The following is a 25622-nucleotide window of genomic DNA, read 5'->3' as shown; positions in this document are numbered from 1 at the left end:
CCAGATGTACACATGAGTGGTATCAATGCCAACCTGGACTTGGGGAATTCTGCGATGTTGAAGAATTGCAGTGTCAGTTTTCCATGGGGAAAGTGATGAAGGTGTTTTCCCTGGTGAATGCATCAGGGACCTGCTTGACATGCAGATTGATTGATGATGCACATAACCCATGAGGTCGTTTGAAAGGAGCTGGAGGCATAGAAGTTCAGTGCTGTGGCCACTCCATTGTCAGCATTGTCTGCAGATTAGATTCCAGCAGATGGCACATCTCAGACACAGCTTCCCTGGTGAATCAGAGCCAGTAAAAACATCCCCAAGTAGGTGTACCTTTATGTATACACATGCCTGCATGGGTAAGGCTGGCTATCAGCAATCCATCTCTGGTGCAAGCGAACCTGCCTCACATGCATCCTTTTTTTCTACCTGCAAAAACTCAAATAGACAGGAGCATTCAATCCAATAACTATTTTAAGAATTTATGTTGCAGCAATAAAAAATCCAGCAATACAGCTTTAAGTACTCATTTCCTGAATGCAATAAAAAAACATGTCTATCATTTTTTGGTCCATTTTATATGGGTGAGCTATGTGCACAGCACATTCCTGGATGAGAGAATTGGGGAGTCTTGCTTTTAGGTAACTGCTCTTCATTTGCATGGGATCCACAGCCCTAATGGAATTCTCGCACATTTTTTGCAAGTGTATTATGGGCCGGCCAGAAAATCTACCCCCACTCACTGGCTCTGAAATTGTGAGACTCTGGTTCTGGCCCAGTAGTTTTGGAGCCACTTTGTCTCTGTATTGGGGCAGGGATTGCATCATATAAAAGGTAAAGTGGATTAACAGTTAACGTACGCATGGTCAGTGTGATCTCCTGGACTGGTTTCATCACCTGAGGGGGTTGGAGAGGAATTTTCCAGATTCCCACCCTCCTCCCCACCCCCACCCCCCATCCCTTATTGGCCCTAGGTTTTTTTTCCTGTGTTTTTGCCTCTCCCAGGAGATTACATAGTTGCAGGGGTTGTGGGGGGGGGGGAGGGTGGAGGGGAGGAATAGGAAGCATCATGAGTGTGGGGCAGGCTTGATGGACCAGCTGGTCTTTTTCTGCTCATCTTCGTATGTTAGTATTTTTTCTTCCTTTTACTTGGCGTGACCTGTTTGCCTTTCTGGGTACTGGCAGCCATGTTAAATGTGCCGGAGAATGTTGTATATTGGGGCTCATTGTGCACTTTGCCATGGACCATGCAACAATTTTACTTCTTAAGAAGAAATAGCACTGAGAGATTAGTTTCCAATAATTAAATACTGTATTTTGCTTTGTGATGATTTTTTAATTTGGAACCACAAACTGAAAAGATTTGCTTTTTAAATGTCGCTACCCCGTACTGAAAACTGTTATTTACTTCAAGGCTGTTTATTGGGAGATTAAGGTGAAAATGTAATTGTATCCATCAATCAAAAGCCATCAGTAAAAATATTAATATATCAGCAATCAAACAGTACCTGAGGGAGTGTCACCTAGTAACCACATCTCTGTTAACTGACAACTGCATATATCTCATTAAATGTGTCTATTAAAAAAGAGTTATAAATATGACAGTTGTATGTACGCATACAGGAATTTTAAGCGTATCGCCCTCAGGATCCCATACTTATATGTTCAATTATATGCTCAGATTTTTACTGCTAAACTCAATTTCTATCACAAAGTGCCCAGGGCAGAATGCAGCTATTATTCTGGTGTCGCATAGTAATGAAAATGAACACCAGCCCCTTGAATAACATATTCATTTTCTAACCTCTTTATTAATGAACAAAACATGTCTTGTGTACTTCATTGACTGCTAAGAAAATAGGATATTTGAAAAATATTTTTAGTGGGTGTATGCAAAAGGCAAGTAGCGTGCGGTCACTGTGTAATTCCTGAGCTTTGCAGAATCTGAACCTGCATCGAATACGGCACCAGTCCAAGCCTGCTCATTTATCCACATTCTCCAGTTGTCTCCCTTTGTGCAGAAATAAGACTCGGGGGATCAGACTGAACAATGGTGTCTGAATCCAAATTCAGTCTGCTGTTTCCATTACTTAGAAATCAGAATCCTAATTTGAATTTAGGTTATCATCTCCATTATTGAAATTATAATCTCCCTTATTTAGAATTCAAATTTAGATTTAATTTCTGAATAAGATTGATCGGAGATCTGAACTAGATTCTGATTGTAACCTGAATTACTCGGTAATCTGAATTCAGATGGAGCTCATCCCTTGAAGGACACTAATGAAAGATGCAGTTTGAAACATTTGAAAATCTAAATCATTCTTTGAACCTGGATTCCTGAGTACTTTTTATCTGTGTTATTTACAGAAATATTTAACAAATCAAGTGAATTACAAACTTTGTATTCAACAGAACTGAAAATCAGCTGAGCGGGCATTATTGCATAAGTGCCAGGATGGTTTTGCCTGACACATCCGGTGTTGATCCCACCTAGATTCGAGGGAGTCAGGGAAAAGTCTCCGGGGATGAAATTGGACATGGATGGAGATGCAAAACAGGCGGTATCACATCGCCTGTTATATGCCCCGCCCGATATAAGAACATAAGAAATAGTAGCAGGAGTAGGCCATATGGCCCGTCGAGCCTGCTCCACCATTCAGTAAGATCATGGCTGATCTTCTACCTCAACTCCACTTTCCCATCCTCTACCCATATCCCTTGATTCCCCTAGTGTCCAAATATCTATCGATCTCAGTCTTGAATACTCAACAACTGAGTGTCCACAGCCCTCTGGGGTAGAGAATTCCAAAAATTCATAATCCTCTGAGCGAAGAAATTTTTCCTCATCTCGGTCCTAAATGGCCGACTCCTTATCTTGAAACTATGGCCCCTAGTTCTAAACTCTCCAGCCAGGGGAAACAGCTTCTCAGCATCTACCCTGTCAAGCCCTCTCAGAATTTTATACATTTCAATGAGATCACCTCTCATTCTTTTAAACTCCAGAGAATATAGGCCCATTCTACTCAATCTCTCCTCAGAGGACAACCCTCTCATCCCAGGAATCAATCTAGTGAACCTTTATTGCATCCCCTCTAAGGCAAGTATATCCTTCCTTAGGCAAGGAGACCAAAACTATACACAGTACTCCAGGTGTGGTCTCACCACAGCCCTATATAATTGCAGCAAGACCTCCTTACTCTTATGCTCCAACCCCCTTGCAATAAAGACTAACATACCATTTGCCTTCCTAGTTGCTTGCTTTACCTGCATGTTAACTTTCTGTGATTCATGTACAAGGACATCAAATCCCTCTGACTACCAACATTTCTTAGTCTGTCACCTTTTTAAAAATATTCTGCTTTTTTATTCTTCCTAGAGTTTAGAAGAATGAGAGGGGATCTCATTGAAACATATAAAATTCTGACAGGGCTAGACAGACTGGATGGGGAGGATGTTTCCCCTGGCTGGGGGGTCCAGAATGAGGGGTTACAGTCTCAGGATACGGGGTAGGACATTTAGGACTGAGATGAGGAGAAATTTCTTCACTCAGAGGGTGATGAACCAGTGGAATTCTCTACCACAGAAGGCTGTGGAGGCCAAGTCACTGAATATACTTAAGAAGGAGCTAGATAGATTTCTAGACACAAAAGGCATGAAGGGGTATGGGGAGAGAGCAGGAATATGGTATTGAGATAGAGGATCAGCCATGATCATATTGAATGGTGGAGCAGGCTCGAAGGGCCGAATGGCCTACTCCTGCTCCTATTTTCAATGTTGCTATGTTTCCTATCAAAGTAGATAATTTCACATTTCCCCACATTACACTCCATCTGCCACCTTCTTGCCCACTCACTTAATCCCTTTGCCGCCTCTTTGCGGCCTCCTCACAGCTTCCCACCTAGCTTTGTATTGTCAGCAAACTTGGATACATTACACTCAGTCCCTTCATCTAAGTCATTAATATATATTGTAAATAGCTGAGGCCCAAGCACTGATCTTTGCGGCACCTCACTAGTTACAGCCTGCCAACCTGAAAATGACCCGTTTATTCCTACTCTCTGTTTTCTGTCCGTTAACCAATCCTCGATCCACACTAATATATTTCCCCCAATCCCATGAGACCTAATCTTGTGTGACACCTTATCGAATGCCTTTTGAAAATCCAAATATATTACATGCACTGGTTCCCCCTTCTCTATCCTGCTAGTTACACTCTCAAAAAAACTCTGATAGATTTGTCAAACACATTTTCCCTGCTACTGGCCTATAGTTCCCCGTTTTGTCTCTCCCTCCTTTTTTGAATAGTCAGATTACATTTGCTACCTTCCAATCCACGGGGACTGTTCCAGAATCTAGGAAATTTAGGAAGATCAAAACCAATACAGCCACTATCTCTGCAGCCACCTCTTTTAAAACCCTTGGATCTAGGCCATCAGGTCCAGGGGATTTGTCGGCTTTTAGTCCCATTAATTTCTTCAGTATTTTTTATTTACTAATTTTAATCACTAAGTTCCTCACTCTCATTAGACCCTTGGTTCCCCACTATTTCCGGTATTTTTTTGTGTCTTCTACTGTGAAGACAGATACAAAATATTTGATTAATGTTTCTGCCATTTCCTTATTCCCCATTATAATTTCTCCTGTCTCTGCCTCTAAGTGACCCACGTTTACTTTTGCTAATCTCTTCCTTTTTACATACTTATAGAAGCTCTTACAATCTGTTTTTATATTTCTTGCTAGTTTACTGTCATATTTAATTTTGTCCCTCTTTATCAATTTATTGGTCATCCTTTATTGATTTCTAAAATTCTCCCAATCCTCAGGCTACCTACTCTTTTTGGCAACATTGTAAGCCTCTTCCTTTAATCTAATACTATCCTTAACTTCTCTAGTTAACCACTGTTGGATCATTTTTCCCATGGAGTTTTTATTCCTCAAGGGAATGTGTATTCGTTGAGAATTGTGAATTATTTCTTTAGATGTTTGCCTTCGCTTATCTACTGGCACATCTTTTAATCTAATTTCCCAATCTACCTTAGCCAACTCGCCCCTCATAGCTACATAATTAGCTTAGTTTACATTTAAGACCCTAGTTTTGGACTTAACTACATCACTGTCAAACTCAATATGAAATTCTATCATATTATGATCACTCTGCCCCAGAGGATCCTTAACTATAAGATTACTAATGAACCCTGTCTCTTTGCACAATACTAGATCTAAAATAGCCAGTTTCCTCAACATATTGTTCTAGAAAACTGTCTTGAATGCATTCCATAAACTCGTCTTCCAAACTAATTTTGCCAATTTGATTTGCCCAGTCTATATGAAGATTGAAGTCCCCCACGATTATTGCATTACCCTTGCTACATGTTAATCTAATTTCCTGATTTATACTCTGTCCAACACTATAAGTACTGTTAGGGGTCCTATACACTGCTCCCACCAATGTTTTCTGCCCCTTGTTATTTCTTAGCTCCACCTATACTGATTCTACATCCTGATTTTCTGAGCTAAGATCCTTTCTCACTACTGTCCTTATCTCATCGTTTATTATCAGGACCACCACCACGCCCCCCCTTTTCCATTTTGTCTGTCTTTTCTAAAAGTCAAGTACTCTGGAATATTTAGTTCCCAACCTTGGTCACCCTACACCCACGTTTCAGTAATGGCTACTAGATCAAACCCATTTATCTCTATTTGTGCCATTAATTCATCTATCTTGTTACGAATGCTTCGTGCATTCAGATATAGCACCTTTAATTTTAACTTTTTACTATTTTTCCCCGATGGGACCTTAGTCACTAATGCCCCATTACCTTTGTTAATCTCTGTGTCCCTTCCTGGCAAACTCTGCTTGTTTTTACCCAAATTGCTACTCTGCTCTACAGCCTTGACTTTTCTGTTTAGACTTATAAATTTACTCTTACCTGCACCCTCCCCCCCTCTTATTAATTTATTGAGTTCCATTGACTTCAGTATTGGGCCTGCCCTATAACTGGTGGCAAAAGCAATTCCATCTGTTTTGTATGCCTGCCCATATCCAATTTCATCCCCTCTTACTTTATATGCCCCCTGCAGTTGTTTGCACCACTAGGGGCACATCCCATGGAACTAGGAATCCTGGTTGAAGTCAACTCACTTTGGGGAGGGAGGTTGGACTCCCCCCAACCCCGACCAAAAAGAAAGTTTCAACTGTCCGTCGCTCGGCTTCCTTTGAAAGGTGGTCAATAAAACCTTTGAAAAAAATCTTAGGGGCTGCAGGCCTTAGGCCCCAAGGTGGACCCCACAGCTGCTATTCCTGAAGCCAGTACGCATCCTTTTTCTGGGCTTACCAATCACCCAACCGGCGCTTCCCAGGCCAGGGTCATTGGTACTCCTGTCGCTGGGATTCCCTTCCCCTGATCCCACCCCTGTTATGCTGCTTGCCTTTATGGGTGGGTAGTGGATCTACCCCTTAAAAGGGCAAGCAGGAATTTCCTTGCAAAGCTGGGACCCAACGTATCTGGGTTCCAGCCTAAATTCTGACCCTTCCAGTGCACTCTTTCCGAAGTTACAGTAGGAATGCACCACAAGAGCCTTGGAGCTTCAACCCCAAAGTGTCTTTTTCACCATTCCCTCTTGTGCTACATGGCTCATGTATTTCTTGTCAGTTTGTTAATGTTCCTTTCACTTTCCTGGCAGGGCGGAGACCTGTTTGATGCCATTACATCATCCACTAAGTACACAGAACGGGATGCCAGTGCAATGGTGTACAATCTGGCTTCTGCACTCAAATATCTGCACAGCCTCAACATTGTGCACAGAGACATCAAGCCGGAGAACTTGCTGGTATGTTATTAGCTCTGGGGGAAATATACAGCAGTTGTGTCTAGTGAGCAGCAAAATTTCAGTGCTCATTTTATCAATATTGAATGCAGTGTTCAAAATATGACCTGTTTTTGCTAACCAAATGTGTGTGGAATAAATCTGATATTAGTTGCAATATTTTATCATTGGATGAGAGGATTGAGCTTTTTCTCAGAGTTCCCTCTCTCCTATTAGTTTTTCAGGCTATCCTCACCACTAGTGTGGCCCCAATTTAAACTAGATGTTTTGACCAAGTATTGTTGCTGGATGTTTATAAATTATAGGAGATTACGACTCTTGTCGTGAAAAGGTGAGTGGAAAACACCAAAATCAATTTTTCTCAACAAAGCTATTGACTTGACATTGTCAGCACTGAAGATAACAAACAATGGGGACAATTTTAATATTTGGTGCAAAACTGCGGGTGACGGCAGAGCACACTTGGCGCCCCTCCCATCCTTTCTATTAAAAAGCATTTGGACAGTTACATGGGTAAGATGGGTATAGAGGGATATGGGCCAAGTGCAGGCAATTGGGACTAGCTTAGTGGTATAAACTGGGCGACATGGACATGTTGGGCCGAAGGGCCTGTTTCCATGTTGTAACTTCTATGATTCTAACTTCTATGATTCTTTATTGCTGCCGTGAGGCCTGAGCCATTTTGAGGCCAAGGCCTCACTTGAATAGATCCAGCAAGCTGCATGCACCAAACCAGTGTGCTCCAATGGAAACTGGCCAACTCCAACATGGATCCAGATTGCAGTACGGGCCTGGGGAGACGGGATGTCATCCTGGTTGGGGGGGGGGGTGGGGGGCGGGCAGTGTGCGAATGGGCTGGCAGCAGGTCAGAGTAATTTTGTGTGGCCAGGCTCTTCCTGGCCCACAAAAGTAAAAGATGAAAATAGTTTAAGGGTTCCCTTTAAGAGCTACTGGTTGGGCTGCTCAACACCGATACAAATGTTTAGAGCATGTGCTGTGTTCATTTGTACTTTAAAATTGCAATCCGGGCACACCATAGCACCCTGGTTTGCATAATAAAAGAGCCTCCCGCCTGAAACGGGCAGGCCACTTTTATTATGGCTGCCCATCACAGGCTCCTACCAAGGTGGCGGCAGTGGTGAACGACCTGACACCATTTTCAGGCCACTATTGCCCTATTTACGCCGGGCAGCTACAGTTAAAAGTGGCCCCAATTTATCCACACACTGTCCCGTTCTTGCTCTTATCTACTTACAGTGATTCAAACGTAAGGAGTCTTACAACACCAGGTTATAGTCCAACAGCTTTATTTGAAATCACAAGCTTTCGGAGGCTTCCTCCTTCGTCAGGTGAGGAAAGAGGAAGCCTCCGAAAGCTTGTGATTTCAAATAAAGCTGTTGGACTATAACCTGGTGTTGTAAGACTCCTTTCGTTTGTCCACCCCAGTCCATCACCGGCATCTCCACATTACAGTGATTCAGTCATTGCATGTCTTTCATATGACAGTGAAGTGCTTTGGGCCATGCCAAGGACATGAAACACATTATGTAAATACAATTCTTTCTTTCTTACCTGTTCCTTTGTGTATTACTCTACATTTGTCAATATTAAAATCCATCTGCCATATCTCAACCCATCCACATAATTGGTCCAAATCTCCTTGAAGATAGTCAATCACCTTTCTGCACAGTACTTGCCCCCAGAGATTTGTGTCATTAGAAAATGTAATAATACTATTACAGATGCTCTCTTCCATATCATTCATAAATATTACAAACAGCAGGGGTCCCAGATCAGAGCTCTGCAGAACTTCGCTGGGCACATTTCCTCAGGCAGAGCATTTTGCATTTATCACCACTCTCTGCCAAGTGAGTTCTGAACCCATCTAGACAATTTGTCAACTCATATACGAGCCTTAAGCTTCCTCACTAGCTTCATATGAGGAACTTTGTCAATTGTCAATTGCCTTTCCAAAATCCAAGTACATTAATCTGCTGGATTACCCGCGTCCATTAACTTATTTAACCCCTCAAGGCATTCCAATAGGTTTGTAAGACATGACCTATTCTAAAACCATGCCGTCAAGTCTCTATGAGACCTGTGTTCTTTAAATACTCGGTTATAGCTTCCCGTTTAATGCCCTCAAGTATTTTCCCCATATCAATGTGAAGCTAACAGGCCTATTATTATCAAGTTCATACTTTACTCCTTTTTTGAATATTGGAACTACATTTTCCACCGCCCAGTATGTATGAAGCTCTGAAAAATAATAGCAGAAGTATCATTAATTTTGTCCTTTTACTTCCTTGAGAATTCCAGGATGTATCCCATCTGGCCGAACTGCTTTGCGGATATTTAATCCTTCTAGGTTCTGCGTAACACATTCTTTACTAACTTCCATATGTGCTATAGATCACTTCGGCCCATTTACTATGACTGGAATTTGCCTACAGTCCCCCTTTATGAAAACTGACAGGAAATATCCATTCAGTGTATTACCTACTTTATTCTTTAATGGGCCCACCTGCTTTTTGACCCTCCAACTATTAACGTAGTTGTGCCCCTTCCTGCTGCCTTTTGAAAATTGTCTCTCTACTTCTCTCTTTATAATACTTTGCTTAGTTATCCTCAATTGCTTTTTGTAGAAATCCCAATCCACCCGATTCTGTGCTTGCTTAAATCTTTTGAAGTGTTTTTGCTTGATTTTTATATTCTTCTTGTCTCTTTATTAAACCATCGCAGTATAGGTTTTTGCTGTGCTTTTTTTTTCAACTGAATATACTAGCTTTTCTCATTCCATATTACAGTCTTAAGTACATTCCATTTTTCCTCTGTGTTCTATTTTTAAGTGTGATTTCCCAATTAATATTACCAAACGCCCTCCTCACAGCTCCAAAGGCACTAGTGTCACACTCAGTGAGAACGTTGCCGTGTAATGAAGTTACATGGTTTTACTTAATGTCCTCATGATAGGTACCACCCAATTTGACTATTACTGTGAAGCATGTCCACTTGAAGAAGCAGGCATCATTTCACAGTCTGGGATATAGAAGAAACAGGTATAGTGCTAGCAGTTTGGAGCTAGCTCTGAATCCCAGCAGCAGCCAGTACTAAGACCATCATGCAAGCACTGACTTTGTTTCAGTGCAGAAAGACTTATGGTCGAATCCCAGGAGTGGGCTGATTTGTTTTCATGGAAAACAGATGGAATTATGGAATGTGATCCCCAAAACACCAGCAATGGTCCCAGAATCCCACATAATAAAATAGCATTTGACTTATTCAATCACTATAAACTAATAAACCAAATACTGATAGTACTTGCCATTGATTTTCTGCCTGGTCACTGTACAGTTATATTGTATGATGCAGCTGCAGAAATCTAAGATCATTCTAGAAAATAATTGCAGGTTTTGTTTTGCAGTAGCTAAGCTTCAAGATGTCTGACTTTAGCAGTGTCCCAGCTGTGTGCTGTGAGAGAGTCCTGCTGACATGACCAACCTAGTTCCTTTCATTTTACCAGAGTAACCAGCTGTTACTGGTCTCCAGCTGTCTCCATTGTTTCTCCCACAGAATGCAGCACTTAATATTAATTTGTCAGTATTCATGTTGGTTCCTGTTTCAGTCAGTTCCAAACTGCATATCCCTCTGAATCCATTGTTTAAATGGAACATACACAGTGCAAGCGTATAACACTTAGAAATTAATTTTTCAGTTGTTTTTTTTTCTTCTTTAGGATATTTTGTCAAATTTTGTCTGATAACGCTCCTGTGATGCACCTTGGGACGTTTTTACTATAATAAAGGCGCTATATAAATGCAAGTTGTAGTTGTTGATAAATACATTGGCTGAGGGCAATGCTTCCAAATCTTGACTCCATTAGATTATAATTGAAAAGTTTAAAATATACAGGGTATAATTTCCACAGGGGTTCTCTCGATCTCCCGCTGTAGCTTCAATAGAAGATCGGCAGAAACCCCGCAGAAATGGCTATTTACGTTTTTGTGGGATTTCTGCAAATCTCCCACCAAAGTTATGGGGTGTGGGTCAGCAGGAAGGTAATTGCAGAGCTGTGTCATCTTCTGCAAGGGCACCTGCAACTGCTGTATAAGCTTCCTTGTATCAGTGTTCGTGGAAGAAGCCATTGTCTCTCACTCAAACACCTAGAGAAGTGTGGTGTAATCGGGGCAAGTCAACATAGGTTTTTGGGGGAGGATCATGCATGACAAACCTATTAGAATTCTTTGAGGAGGCATTGGAGTTTGGTCAATGTTTATCTAAATCAGCAAGATTTTTGATACAGTACAGCATAGAAAAATGGTCCAAAAGGTAGAAAAATGCAAATTGGAGGCAGTTGTTGAAGTGCATTAGAAACTTACCACATCAAAGAAGATGGAGGGTGGTTATGCAGTGAATTCCATCAGAATGGTGGGATGTGACTTTTGGAGTGCCCCAAGAATCAGTGCTGCTACCATTGCTATTCACATTGTGTATCAGTGATTTGGGAGTATGGATAGAAACAAAACTTTCAAAATTTGCCCATGAGACCAAATTGGGGGGGGGGTTTGCAACAATGAAGAACAAGCTGATCAGATGCAGAAAGATCTAGATAGATTGGGAAGTTGAGCTGAAAAATGGCAAATGGATTTCAATGTAGATAAGTACAAAGTGATGAGACTAGGGTAGGGACTAGACTAAATGGTGTTAGTCTGCAGAAGAAGACTTTGGGGGTTATCACATTTCGAGTTTTTTATCTATGGGCTGGACAGTGATTTTGGGGCACATTTATGTCATGATGTTGTTATGAGGTTAAATTTGGTTCACAAGGGGTTAACTCCCAGCAATCTGGAATGTTATTTCGGGTGAATTAACTGGAATACCAACCATCTCAGAATTGTGTTTCTTGCATACCATTATTAGTTTGAGACAATGACGGGGGGGAAATGTCATCAACATATTCCAGAGAGGTTTGCACCTTAAATGTAGTATTGGTTTCATTCATTAAGCACAGCAGGTAGCCTAACTATACAGGTAATGTAGTTGCCATAGTTCTCACATCAAGGGTGCAGAGTTCCTTATTTGAGGTGATAGTTTTGAAAGGCAGCTCGGTGAGCCAGTACTTGACACAGAAAGCTGGGGGAGGGAAGAGGTTAAGCTTTTGGTTTCCTCTCCCTCTGTGTGGTAAAGGATGGTTTGCAGCAGGTTTTGGGTCTGGAACAGTGTAGAGACAGAGAGGTTTCTCTTTCTAAATTAGTGCCAGTCAGTTAGCGATACCGATTTACAAAATGAGGTAGGCCCATATCAAAAGCAAAGTTTTCATAATTTATTATTTTTGATGTTATGTGAAGTGATTGGAAAATGGTATTCTGATAATTCACGTGTTTCATGTAAAATAAATCAATTTGCTGGTTTACTTTTTGCCTTGTCTCACTAATACTTGCCATCCCTCCTTCTGAACAATCGGAGAAGTATATGTTGCGTCACATGTGAGATCATGATATCCAGTATACACAACAAGAGGTCTTATTGTTAACAGTTCCTGGTCACACTATCTTTTAACTAGATATTGAGAAGTAAATGTATACTCCTGATGGAGAGGGACACAACATCCACTTATGGGAATGACTGGTGCCACTGAAAGAATATCTAGAGCAGACCCAAAGTTTGTAATAGGAGTATTGATGGACAGTTCGTTGAAACTGTCGGCATAGTGCGCAGCAGCAGCGAGTAAGGCAAATGGGTTTTTGGAATGTATAGCACATAGAATAGAACACAGATCACAGGATATGACACGGAGCCTATACAGGACATTAGTTTGTTCCCATCTGGAGTAGTGTGTAGCATGTGCAGTTCTGCTGGTCATATTATGGCACCTGAGAAGGTGCAGCAAATGGCTACCAGTCTGTTACCTGGCATCAGTCACCCGAGCTACAAGGGGAGTCCACAGAAGTTGAGTTTGTTTACACTTGAGAAGACTGAGAGGGGATTTCACCGATGTTGTCAAGATCCTTAGGTGTATCGACAAGTTGAACCCTGAGAAACTGTTAACTATGACCTGGAGAACGACAACAACAACAAGGGTGCATGGGATATAACTACTTCATACAGAGAATGGTCAGTGATTGGAATGAACTGCCTAAGGAGGCAATCGGCTTATAACATCAGTAATTTTCAAAGGGAATTGAACAGGCATTTGGTGAGAAAATTAATTGAAGGATATTGGTAGTGAACTGTGCATTGTGAGACTGGTCAGATGGACCAAAGTGATCTTTCCCAGTCCTGTACATTCTTATGTTTCTATTTCAATTTAGGCCAGTGCTACATTTTTTGGCAAAAATGCTTCAAGTTGTCAAGGATTGTGAAAACATTTTCTCCAGATGGCCAGATCTCCGTGTTCTGGCCACATTATTTTTTAATGCATGATAAAACTGCTGATCTTATATATCTTATCAGACCTGAAGCCAGGTTCTTTTCTGATTATATGTTTTATTCGTTTTAGAACGGGGGCACAAGTCAACATTTTTATCAGTTGTAAAACAATTTTACAACACCAAGTTATAGTCCAACAATTTTATTTTAAAATTCACAAGCTTTCGGAGGCTTCCTCCTTCCTCAGGTGAATGTGATTTATAAATGCGAGAGGTTCGAGGATTTCTTGACATTCACCTGAGGAAGGAGGAAGCCTCCGAAAGCTTGTGAATTTTAAAATAAAATTGTTGGACTATAACTTGGTGTTGTAAAATTGTCTACAATTGTCAACCCCAGTCCATCACCGGCATCTCCACAACATTTTTATCAGGACATAGTTGTATTTGAATACTTGCTGTATAAATCAGATTACATGTTCAATTTTATCGTTATAACACCAGCAGTATATCTGTTGATCAGGCTAAAAGAAGGGAGGGGGAAAGGCCGTCAAAAAGTGTGCATGGGGGTAAGGAGATGGTGTAATTTTATATTTTCCTGTTATTGGCACTGCTACCAGCAGACGTGGGTCAAAACTACTTGAAACCACTGATTGGGCCAGAATAGGACTGTGCAGTGCCTTGGGCATCAAGCCCATATCTGTTGATATGCAGGATACCCACTGAGAACTACTGCGTGTGTTCACCAACAAAACAAATTAAAACTAACAACAAAGAAACATTTGTTCCTTGAGCAGCCTGCCCGCCTCTATCATCCACTGCAGGGAGTATCACACCATCGTGTCCTTTATGGTTCCTTTAGTATGAGAAACTGTAACCCAGAGATGTGAGCTTTTCACCAATTAATTAATTTCCATTTTTTTCAGACAAACTGTCAAGGCCTTTCAGTGAAAAAAATAAAAGAAAAATCAAGTTGTCGTTCTTTTAATTTGTTTTGCTCACTATTAAGTATGCCAGACGAGGTGTGAGAGCAAGAACAGCTGGCGTGCCATTAGAATAAACAAAAATCCTGCTTGGCCAATGATATTACTAACCATTTTGAGATTACAAATATTGTAGCTGATTTTCGAGTTTGCGGTGAGATAACTGCTCTGTTTGCACCACATGTTAAAGGGCCACTGTCAGCTTGCCACGTTTTTCTCAACTCCCACAGAGCTTAAAGTTCCTGTGGGGTTTGATGTGAAATCAATGGTAAGCGCCAGATGTGCCTCCTTTCTACATAAATTCACTGAGTTTAAGGCTTTAACATCACGTGAATATACAAGAAAAAAAATGGAAATGCCTAGAGGCTTGACCTTGGTGAGGTAACATTGCAGCCATTCAATTGCTGCACACCTGGGTACAAGATTTCTTTGCAAACCATCAGTTCAGAATCAAGTACCTCCATTTACCTTCACTGCCATTTTGAACCATAATTTCAGTTATTTTACATTTGCACCAGCAGTAAGCTTAAATATTTAAACAACTGTTTAGTGGCACTCAGCAAGAAGTGGTCCAATGGAGAGCCAGCCTTACTTCCTGCTAAGATCTCATGGCTGATAATTGGAATGTAGGACTCGTTGAAAAATTGAAAGGGTGGAGTATAGTCGTAGCTCTCCTGTATATCTTTTATCGAGCATTCCTAGTAGAAATTTCAGTATGTCTTTCTGCTGCACACTGCTAATAGATCATCCACATTATCCACTTCAGCTGATTTTATTCTTCAAAAGTGGTGATTTTTAATGATTGTTAAGTCCTTTGATCAATTTATTGATGAAGCAAAAAGCATGCACTCATTACTGTGACAAAAATGGGATATTTTTGGCTATAATTTATAGATCTTCACTGTGTATTGTATTCTGTAGATTAAAACAACAGTTCATTTTAAGAGTGTAACACTTTGAAAACAGCTCTGCCATTGCATGCTGGAAAAATGGCCATGTTTCTCTGGCCATGCCTGAAGCACATCAGAAAGAAGCTAGCCAAGCTGTTAATTACTAACAAATATAGTGCCTGAGGAAAACAATGACCAAAGTACGAGAAACACTTAACAGTTATCACCGGACAATTAGCTGAATTTGCAATCTGTTCAGGAAAATCTTAGCTTAGACAATATGAACATAAAGCAAAACACTGCAGATGCTGGAAATCGGAAACAAAACAGAAAATGCTGGAAACCCAACAACAACAACTTGCATTTATATTGCACCTTTAGCATAGGAAAACATCCCAAAGTGCTTCACAGGAGTGTAATCAGACAAAAATTGACCACGCCAAAGAAGGAGATATTAGGATGGGTGACTAAAAGCTTGGTTAAAGAGGTAGGTTTGAAAGAGGGTCTTAAAGAATGAAAGAGAGGTGGAGAGGTGTTTAGTGAGGGAATTCCAGAGCTTACAGCCTGTACGACTGTAGGCACAGCCGCCAATGCTGGGGCAAAGGGAGTGGGGGATGTTCAAGAGCCCAGAAACGTGGAGTTTGTGGAGGGTTGTAGAGCTGGAGAAGTTTACAAAGATAGGGAGGGGTGAGGGCATGGAGGGACTTGAACATGAGAATGAGAATTTTATATCAAGGCATTGGTGGACCGGGAACCATTGTTGGTCAGCGAGCACAGGGTGATGGGTGAGTGGTATTTGGTGCAGGTTAGGATACAGACAGCAGAATTTTGGATGAGCTGAAGTTTATGGAGGATGGAAGATGGGAGGCCGGCCAGGAGAGTATTGGAATAGCCGAGCTTGGAGGTAACAAAAGCATTGGATGAGGATTTCAGCAGCGGATAAGCTGAGGCAGGGATGGAGACAGGCGATGTTACATAGGTGGATGTAGGCAGTCTTTGTGATGGAGAGGATATCGGGTCGGAAGCTCAGCTCAGGTTCAAGTAGGTCACGGAGGTTGTGAACAGTCTGGTTCATCCTGAAACAGTGGCCATGGAGGGGGATGGAATCAGTGATGAGGGAACCAAGTTTGTGGCGAAGACCTAAGAGAATGACTTCAGTTTTCCCAATGTTTAATTGGAGGAAATTGTGGCTCATCCAAGACTCAATGCTGGACAAGCAGTCTGACAACACAGAGGCAGTGGAGGAGTTGAGAGAGGTGGTGGTGAGGTAGAGATGGATGTGGTCAGCATATATGTAGAACCTGATGTTGTGTCTTTGGATGATGTAACCAAGGGGCAGCACCGGGATGAGAAATAGAAGGGAATCAAGGATGAATGCTTGGGGTACTCCAGAGGTAATTAATGCAGGGTGGGAAGAGAAGCCATTCAGGAGATTCTCTGGCTATGACTGGATAGGTAGGAGTAGAACTAGGCAAGGTCAGTCCCACTCTGTTCAACAATGGGTCGGTGAGGGCAATGCAGTTGATGTGGTGTTTATGGACTTCCAAAAGGCGTTTGATAAAGTGCCACATAATATGCTTGTCATCAAGATTGCAGCCCAGGGAATAAAGGGGACAGTAGCAGGATTAGCTAAGTAACAGGAAGCAGAGAGTAGTGGTGAACGGTTGTTTTTCGGACTGGAGGGAGGTGTACAGTGGTATTCCCCAGGGGTTGGTACTAGGACCACTGCTTTTCTTGATATATATTAAGGACTTGGACTTGGGTGTACAGGGCACAATTTCCAAATTTGCAGATGACACAAAACTTGGAAGTGTAGTGAACAGTGAGGAGGATAGTGATAGACTTCAAGAGGATATAGACAGGCTGGTGGAATGGGCGGACATGTGGCAGATGAAATTTAACGCAGAAAAATGCGAAATGATACATTTCGGTAGGAAGAACGAGGAGACGCAATATAAACTAGAGGGCACAACTCTAGAAAAGGTACAGGAACAGAGAGATCTGGGGGTATATGTGCACAAATCATTGAAAGTGGCAGAACAGGTTGAGAAAGCGGTTAAAAAAGCTTACGGGATCCTGGGCTTTATAAATAGAGGCACAGAGTACAAAAGTATGGAAGTCATGATGAACCTTTATAAAACACTGGTTCAAGCACAACTGGAGTATTGTGTCCAGTTCTGGGCATCGAACTTTAGGAAAGATATGAAGGCTTTAGAGAGGGTGCAGAAAAGATTTACTAGAATGATTCCAGGGATGAGGGACTTTAGGGCGGGGGAGTGGGACTAGCTGGATTGCTCTTGCATAGAGCCAGCACAGACTCGATGGACCGAATGGCCTCCTTCCATGCTATAACCTTTTCATGATTCTATGAATGAAGGAGAAGCGTTGGAGGAGATGTAACGTTTCGGGTGTGGACCGTTTGTCAGAAGAGGTTTGACGAAGGGTCTGCATCTAAAACGTTAATTCCTCTCTTCTCTCCACAGATGCTGCCTTACATGCTGAGGTTTCCAGCATCTTCTTGGCTTAGACAGCCCTTGTCAACCCCCCTCCCCCATGGGTCTTCAATGAGCCTTTGTACATGTGTAAAGACAGTAGATTAAAGAGTATGAGAAGTATACATTTTAGATATTTCTAATGTTCTAGTTAGTTACAATTTTGACCAAGCACAAAGGATGTGTAGATAAGATGCAAACTCCTAAGGTAAGAAGACCTACACAATTCTGAATACCTCAACAACTGACTGTATTTACTGCTACTGTAAAAGCTTCTATTTCTGAAAAAATCTGTTTGGTAATTCAGTCTGATATGAAAGTATCTGGTGTGACTCAGAAATGATGTGGGTGTGTAGTAGAAATTCTACAAGGCATGCTATTCTTCCAAATTGTAGACTAGGTCACTCTTTGAATCATAGAAAGCGAGAGTGCTTGCCAGTAGGAGCTGACTTTTGTCTTAGACTATAAGGTCTAAAGGGGGTGTTTCACTTTGAACTTTATATTTATCTGGTCCTGCAAGATAACCTCAAACTTCTAGGCTAGCTCATCTGCCTCGCCATTCTCACTGGCCCAGGGGGTGATTTTAGAATGGGCTTGAATTTTGACCACCCCTAAGGGCTGTTACCTCCTCTCAGCCTCTGCGAGAATCCACTGGATCAGCCCTGCCGAAGGCAATGTCTTACAGTCTGCAGAGGTAAATTCCCGTTTATTCCAAATCGGTAGGTAGTCAGTTAAAGTGACTGTCGGAGAATATAGTGAGATGGCCCTGAAGCTCTGGCATCTGTAATACATAAGTTACTGCTGCCACCTCTGCCTGTTCGGTGATGCGACTTCCCTTTAGCCGCATTGATTTTTTCCCATCCCCAACTTGGGAACATAAATCCCAAATCTTGCTATCGATCCTCCTGGACTGAGGTGATTAGATCCATCCACAAAAACGCGTGTGGAACCCTCTAGAGGACCCAGAATAAAGGATCCATTGCCGGACCCAGGGACGGATATAGTGCATTTGTGTAGTGCGTTCCCAGGCAATAACAGCCCAGCCGCCAAATACAAACGAGTGTGGATGTGCCGGATCTCTAAGTTTCTCTCCCGAAGTCCTAAAGTCCACCTTGCTACACAGCAGTTAGAAACTGACCCATCCCTGAGGACCCCTGATAACAATAACCCCGTAAGGCTGTTTGCAGTCAAAAGAATTATCTTAACCAGTCCTGTAATGTAGGAGAATTCCACTGTCCCCCAATGCACTGCCAGCAAATGTCTCTCGCAGGCAGTATATGTCTGCTCCACCGGTGTCAATACTCGGGAGGCGTAAACCATGGGCGCTAACTTTCCATGGAGCTGTTGGAGGTGGACGATGGACAAGGACATGTCCGAATGAGTTCACGACGCAGGCTGTAGGAACTACAAAAATCATTGTTTTTATTATGGGACAATGAAACTGTGCGGTGGCTGCTCTTTCCACTCAGAAAACTGTGACTCAGCAGATGGAAATGCTGGCAGCTCAAAAGTGTCAGACCAACTTCTTAAAAAAACTAGTACATCAGGTAATTAATTTCAGCAATGCAGAAGTAAGGGCTAATCACTTGCTTGTCAAAACCTGAGGGGGGTGGGGGAGGAGCTAATCACAATAGCAGGTCTCAGACTTGCAGTAACCAAATTCAGAAAACAGTGCTTTGTAAACGTTCAAATTGATTTAAAACAAGACCACGCATCTTTAATTTAAACTGTATAAAGCAATAGCAGTTTTTAGCTTTAATCCAGTTAAAATGAAGTGCTTTTAACAGTGGCGTTATGTAAATTTCAGTTGAAATAAATTCACACCAGCATCTTTAACTTAAAAAGTAAAGCACAAAAGTTTTCCTCAAATCTCCCATATTTTGGAGGTACAATCTTAAATTGAAATGAACCTACTCAATCAGATTCAATCATGGCCTTCAAAAGGGAACTGGATAAGTACTTGAAACGAAAAAACGTGCAGTGGAACGAGCTGGATTGCTCGTGCATAGAGCCGGCTCAGACTCGATGGGCCGAATGGTCTCCTTCTGTGCAATAATCTTCTATGATTCTATACGGAAAAAGCCTCTGGTGAGAGGTTGAAATGTATCAATTGCGTCTCTTGCTCTTTCTGTTATCACTTGACAAATAGTATGGCAGCTTTATTTCACACATTTTAACTTCCTACTGAATTTGAGTGCTTCATTTGACAAAAGGTGATATTGAGCTCCACATTGGACTTCAAAGTGGCCTAGAAGAATGGGTATAGTCTTGGATAATTATGCAATCACTGAATTTGAAAATATTTTGGGAAAAGAAATATTGAATCGGATTTCATTATTGTCCCTATTCAATATAAAGCAAGTGCACCTAATAATTTCCTATTTGCCTTAATTGTATGCCTCATTAGCCTGCACTTTATGTTTTCCTTCTCTTAAAGGTATGTGAATATGCAGATGGAACCAAGTCCTTGAAACTGGGTGACTTTGGTCTGGCGACTGTGGTGGATGGACCCCTGTACACGGTGTGTGGCACACCAACTTACGTTGCTCCAGAGATCATTGCAGAGAGTGGGTAAGTAGTGACCAGAAGCCTTTGAACATTGGACCAGATTTTGCTAGAGTGGGGCATCTCGCGGTGTGCCCCGTTAGTTAGACTTGTTAGTGCATGTTTAGGTTTTAAACAATTATGCCCACAAAGTTGCTGGGAGTGCGAGCTGATAACGGCACAGTGAGGGCAACAGGGCATCTGGGACCTTGGTGAACAACGGGACAATCAGTGTATCTCCTTAATCAATGAGATTTAAGGATTGAGAAATAAACAGAGGAAGGACAGAGAAGAAGGGTGAATTAGAGTGGGTCAAATCAAGTACAGAAAGAGAAATAAAGTGAGGGAAAGAAAGATTGGTTTAAGAGACTGAGAAAAAAAATTAAAACATTTAAAATTTGACATTTTTAAAATCCCCTAAACAATTCTCAACCTGAAAGAATGAGACGCCACACTTATAATTGTTCACTTTCTGGGCAAGAGAGGTTGATTGGCAGTCATTCACAATTATCACGGTTAGAAGGGTACTTACACTGGTAATTACTAGACCTACCTTTCTATGATGAGTTTAATTGGCAATTAATGTGCAAATGCAGCAACTTCATGCAAATCATGGGGAGGTTAAATATCAGAGCTGGAGCACAGCAACTTGTGGCGATTCACAATTCATGGGGTATCTCTTCCTCACTACATATTGTTGGCCGATTTGTGCATTAATAACAGCGTGTGTTCACACGCTGTTATTTTTTCAGCAAAATCTGGCCTATTGTAATTTTAATAGTTAGAGCTGAAGGTCATTTTTCCTGATTGTTGCAGGCATTATATCAATAACTATTGTGCTTTGTGCAATTGTGAGTGTCAGCCATGGCTCAGTGGTAGCACTCTTGTATCTGAGTCAGAAGTTTGTGGGTTCATAGGAACAGGAGTAGGTCATTAGAAAGAATCATAGAAAGGTTACTGCACGGAAGGAGGCCATTCGGCCCATCGAGTCCATGCCGGCTCTATGCAAGAGCAATCTCCTGGGGCCTGTTGCGCATTCAATGAGATCATGGATGATCTGTAGCCAAACTCCATCCATCTGCCTTGGCTCCATATCCCTTAATACCCTTGGCTAGCAAAAATGTTTGGACCTCAGATTTAAAATTATTAATTTACCTAGCATCACCTCATAATTTAACCTTGGAACCCTAGTAACATTCTGATGAATCTGCGCTGCACTGCTTCCAAGGCTAATATATCCTTTCTAAGGTGCGGTGCCTAGAACTGTACACAGTATTCCAAATGTGGTATAAACAGGGCTTTGTCCCACTACAGAGACTTGAGCACAAAAAGTCAGCTTGACAGTCCAGTGCAGTACTGAGGGAGTGTTGCAATGTCGGAGGTGCCGTCTTTCAGATGAGTCTGCCTTCTCGGGTGGAAGTAAAAGATTCCAGGGCACTATTTTGAAGAAAAGCAGGGGAGTTCTCCGTGGGGTTCTGGCTAATATTTATTCTTCAACCAACATCACTAAAACAGATTATGTGGGACCTTGCTGTGTGCAGATTGGCTGCCACGTTTTCTACATTACATTTCAAAAATACTTAATTGGCTGTAAAGCGCTTTGGGACATCTTGAGGTCATGAAAGGCACAATATAAATACATCTTTCTTTTCTTTTTGCTTTGTGTAAATATATGAGCCTAAAGGAGACTTGCTGGAAAAACTTTGTCCAAGCAAATTGAAGTCCAATGGGAGGCTGTCTCTCGAAATCAGTGTCCAGAATATGACCAGTAAACGCCTCAAATTTCAGTTGGTCGAGTAACTCACTGTCAGGGCAGATTAGCACTGTATCTCTGGCATCTTCAGAATGTCTGCCAATTCATTAAACAGAGCTATGGAGGGCCGATATCCCACTCACCTGTTTTCAGGCCTCCCACTAAAACTTGTCCCAGTCATAACACATTATTCAAAGAGAATGAGTGCAAAATGTTATCCTTGAGAAATTAGCTGGATATGCATTACACTACTAGTGTTATGATTTATGTAGCCCACCTGAGGCTGTTCTTAAAGTGGGAAAAATGGCTACCCTGAGGTCAAGGGACACCAGAAAGGCGAAGTATTATTGCCCATAAAGTAAAAAAATTAGGTAGGCCTATTTTACAAATTCTTTCGTGCAGGAAGGGTGCACTGAGTGGGTGGCCTGAGTCTTTGAGGCCTCTTTTGGGTGATGCCGAATCGGTGGCAAAAGTCCCCCCCCAGTGCTCGCCTAAGACATTGAAATGAGCTCAACTCAGAAATACAGTTGGGCATGTACAAAATGCTCACTGCCCGATTTATGCTAGGGCAATTTGGTGGTGGGGGTGGGGGGGAAGGAAAATCAGACCCCTTGTATCAGAGGTCATTTTGTGTCAGAATAGGCTGTGGTGCACAGATTTTCAAAATGAGGTCCATTGCCCCCCATCCACGAATGGAACAAGATCCACAAGGTCATCAGATTTCTATCTGTGTTGTGAGTGCAGTGTCTCATAAACTCTGTACTCTATATGCTTTTCCTGTATTTTCTATACTCAATGACTTACTGAATGATAATTCTATTGTGTATGTACATAAGAACATAAGAAATAGGAGCAGGAGTAGGCAATACGGCCCCTCGAGCCTGCTCCGCCATTCAATAAGATCATGGCTGATCTTCTACCTCAACTTCACTTTCCTGCCCGATCCCCATATTCCTTTATTCCCTTAGTGCCCAAAAATCTAATGATCTCGGTCTTGAATATACTCAATGACTGAGCATCCACAGCCCTCTGGAGGAGAGAATTTCAAAGATTCACAACTCTCTGAGTGAAGAAATTTTTTCTCACCTAAATGGCCGACCTCTTATCTTGAGACTATAACCCCTAGTTCTAGGCTCTCCAGCCAGGGGAAATGGCCTCTCAGCATCTATCCTCTCAAGTCCTCTTAGAATTTTATTCATTTCAATGAAATCATCTCTCATTCTTCTAAACTCCAGGGAATATTGGCCCATTTTACTCAATCTCTCCTCATAGGACAACCCTCTCAACCCAGGAATCAATCTAGTGAACCTTCGTTGCACCCCCTCCAAGGCAAGTATATCCTTCCTTATGTAAGGAGACCAAAACTGTACACCGTACTCCAGGTGCGGTCTCACCAGAGCCCTATATAATTGCAGCAAAAGTGCAGTACTTTTATACTCCAACCCCCTTGCAATAAAGGCTAACATACCATTTGCCTTCCTAATTGCTTGCTGTATCTACATGTTAACTTTCTGTGATTCATGTACAATGACACCCAAATCCCTCTGAATACCAACATTTCTTAGTCTCTCACCTTTTAAAAAATATTCTGCTTTTCTGTTCTTCCTACCAAAGTGGATAATTTCACATTTCCCCACATTATATTCTATCTGCCACCTTCACGCCCACTCACTTAACCTGTCTATATCCCTTTGCAGCCTCATTGCTTCCTCCTCATAGCTTACTTTCCCACGTAGCTTTGTATCGTCAGCAAACCTGGATACATTACACTCTCTCCCCTCATCTAAGTCATTGATATAGATTGTAAACATCTGATATATACTACTAATAATTTAGAAAAACATTTTCTGTATTGATAGCACTGTTTTCCTCTAGGTAACTGATACCATCTTTTGGAAACTAGGGCAAGAGGTCCCCAGGAGTGTGTCAATATTTGCAAGGGTGTCCCTGGAAGTGTGTTGATAATTTTCCATGGGTACCCCCACATAGAATAGTTTGAAATCCATTGCCATAATTTGGTGGGAAAGCAGATGTATCTGTTTTAACTTAATTTAATTGCAATGAACAATTATGCAAACTTCACCTCTCTACAATGATGACTATTCCTTGGACCCATTACTGCCCAAATAGAGGAAGCTGCCCACAGTGATTATTACTTCTCACCAGTCCACTGGGCACTGTTACAGACCATTATGTTTTGCTAAAATGCAAATACCAGAAGGAAGAAGAAGCTCAGTACTTTTCCAGCAGGCAGTTTGATGTGGACACAGATCTTGTTTTATGTACTGCCACTTCTTTAAAGGAAAGAAACAAAAGTGCTTTTTGGGCACTTTTACATTGGCACATGTTTAGTTTGGATCACAGGAAAGCAATGCCCATGCACAGCTTCCTGCATTTACTAAACTGATAAACTGGCTCCCTTATCCCATGGGTCCAGAATGCTAAGCCAGATAAACATGGAATGCTATTTTCCTGTGATCCAAACTAAACAAGCAACCAGTGTTAACGGCCTTTTACGCTGTTTCTCCGGGCTTTCCTCCAATCTCATGCTGAAGTTACAGCAGAAGATTGGCAACCCCCACCCCCACCCCGGAACTTTGCCCCCCTCCGCCCGAGGATTTAATGTGACACAATTGAAGTTTTCAAGATTAATGGAGGGAATTGACAAAGCTGATCCAGGCAAATATATCGCTATGGTGAAGAGTTCAAATATCATGGGACACAAGTTAAAAATGAGGAAGTCATGAGTCAGAAAAAGAAAGCAGGCGAAACTTTTCCCCCCCCAAAACATAATAAGATTGTGGAATAATTTACTAAGGAAGCCCACTAATGTAGCCAGTATAAGCGGGCTTAACGGAGAATTGGATGCATTTCTGGGGAAAGAAGGGATAACATGAAATGGAAAGAAGATTGGTACGTGGAGTTGAACTATGCGAAAAGAGTGGATGTGTTGGACGTAATGGCCTTTTCCTGTTCTTTAAAATACTTATGTTAATATTCTTACAGATATGGCTTGAAGGTCGACATTTGGGCAGCAGGCGTCATTACGTACATCCTCCTGTGTGGTTTTCCCCCATTCCGCAGGTAATCTGCTTCCGACCTATCACAGTTATGAATGGGACGCTTTTCAATCCCAGTACGAAAAAGCACATTCATTTTGACAGTATACAACTGGCAACAGGAGCATGCTACTCTTGCAATTGATGACACACTATAATAAACTGCAGGTGAATTTTGACTTCTGATCCTGCCATGGTTCCAACTTCTTGCAGGTCCTGAAAATAAAAGCTGGAGATGCAAAGCACAAGTGAAGGCAGTGGAAATACAGAGCTCCAGTATCACCAGACTCTACTTGAGTACTGCCTTCCCTGAGTCTAAGTACCAGTGTAAAAATGCCTGTAGTTAATGGAACATATTTACTCAGGGACTGTTTCGGTCCCACAGTATTCTGCACTTCTAGCTGGGTCGCTAGATAGCAATCAGGAACAGGAACCCAGGCCAATTTTCCCCCACTTAACCCAGGAATGCTAATGCTAATTGTAGTGCCCGACCTCCACCCTCGCTGAGTTCAGCTAGCTCACTACAGACTTGGGGATCAAACCTGGAACCTTTCTAATCTGAATGGCTCAGCTGTGAAACCCTGCAGAGCTTTTGGGGGCGCTCAGTTCTCTGCTCTCAACTACCCCATCCGATGTGAGTTGACAGGATAACTTTGTGTCTGCACTCACCATGCCTTTAAAATGCTGTCAGTGGTGCGCCGGTTGATGCAG

At 41.9% G+C, this 25622-nt stretch overlaps 1 protein-coding gene across 1 annotated transcript in view; it reads left to right on the top strand.

Moving 5' to 3' along the window:
* dclk2a (doublecortin-like kinase 2a) overlaps window positions 1-25622 on the top strand; it is a 434705-nt gene that overhangs the window by 369579 nt on the left and 39504 nt on the right. The window contains exons 10-12 of the mRNA XM_067992182.1: window positions 6682-6828; window positions 19993-20126; window positions 24859-24936. Coding sequence (XP_067848283.1) covers window positions 6682-6828; window positions 19993-20126; window positions 24859-24936 — 359 coding nt within the window. The remainder of the gene's footprint in view (window positions 1-6681; window positions 6829-19992; window positions 20127-24858; window positions 24937-25622) is intronic.

This window comes from Heptranchias perlo, chromosome 1 (genome assembly GCF_035084215.1).
Source record: "Heptranchias perlo isolate sHepPer1 chromosome 1, sHepPer1.hap1, whole genome shotgun sequence".
Lineage (NCBI taxonomy): Eukaryota > Metazoa > Chordata > Chondrichthyes > Hexanchiformes > Hexanchidae > Heptranchias > Heptranchias perlo.
Note: the sequence above shows the minus strand (reverse complement) of the source record. Positions and strands in the feature narration are given on the sequence as shown.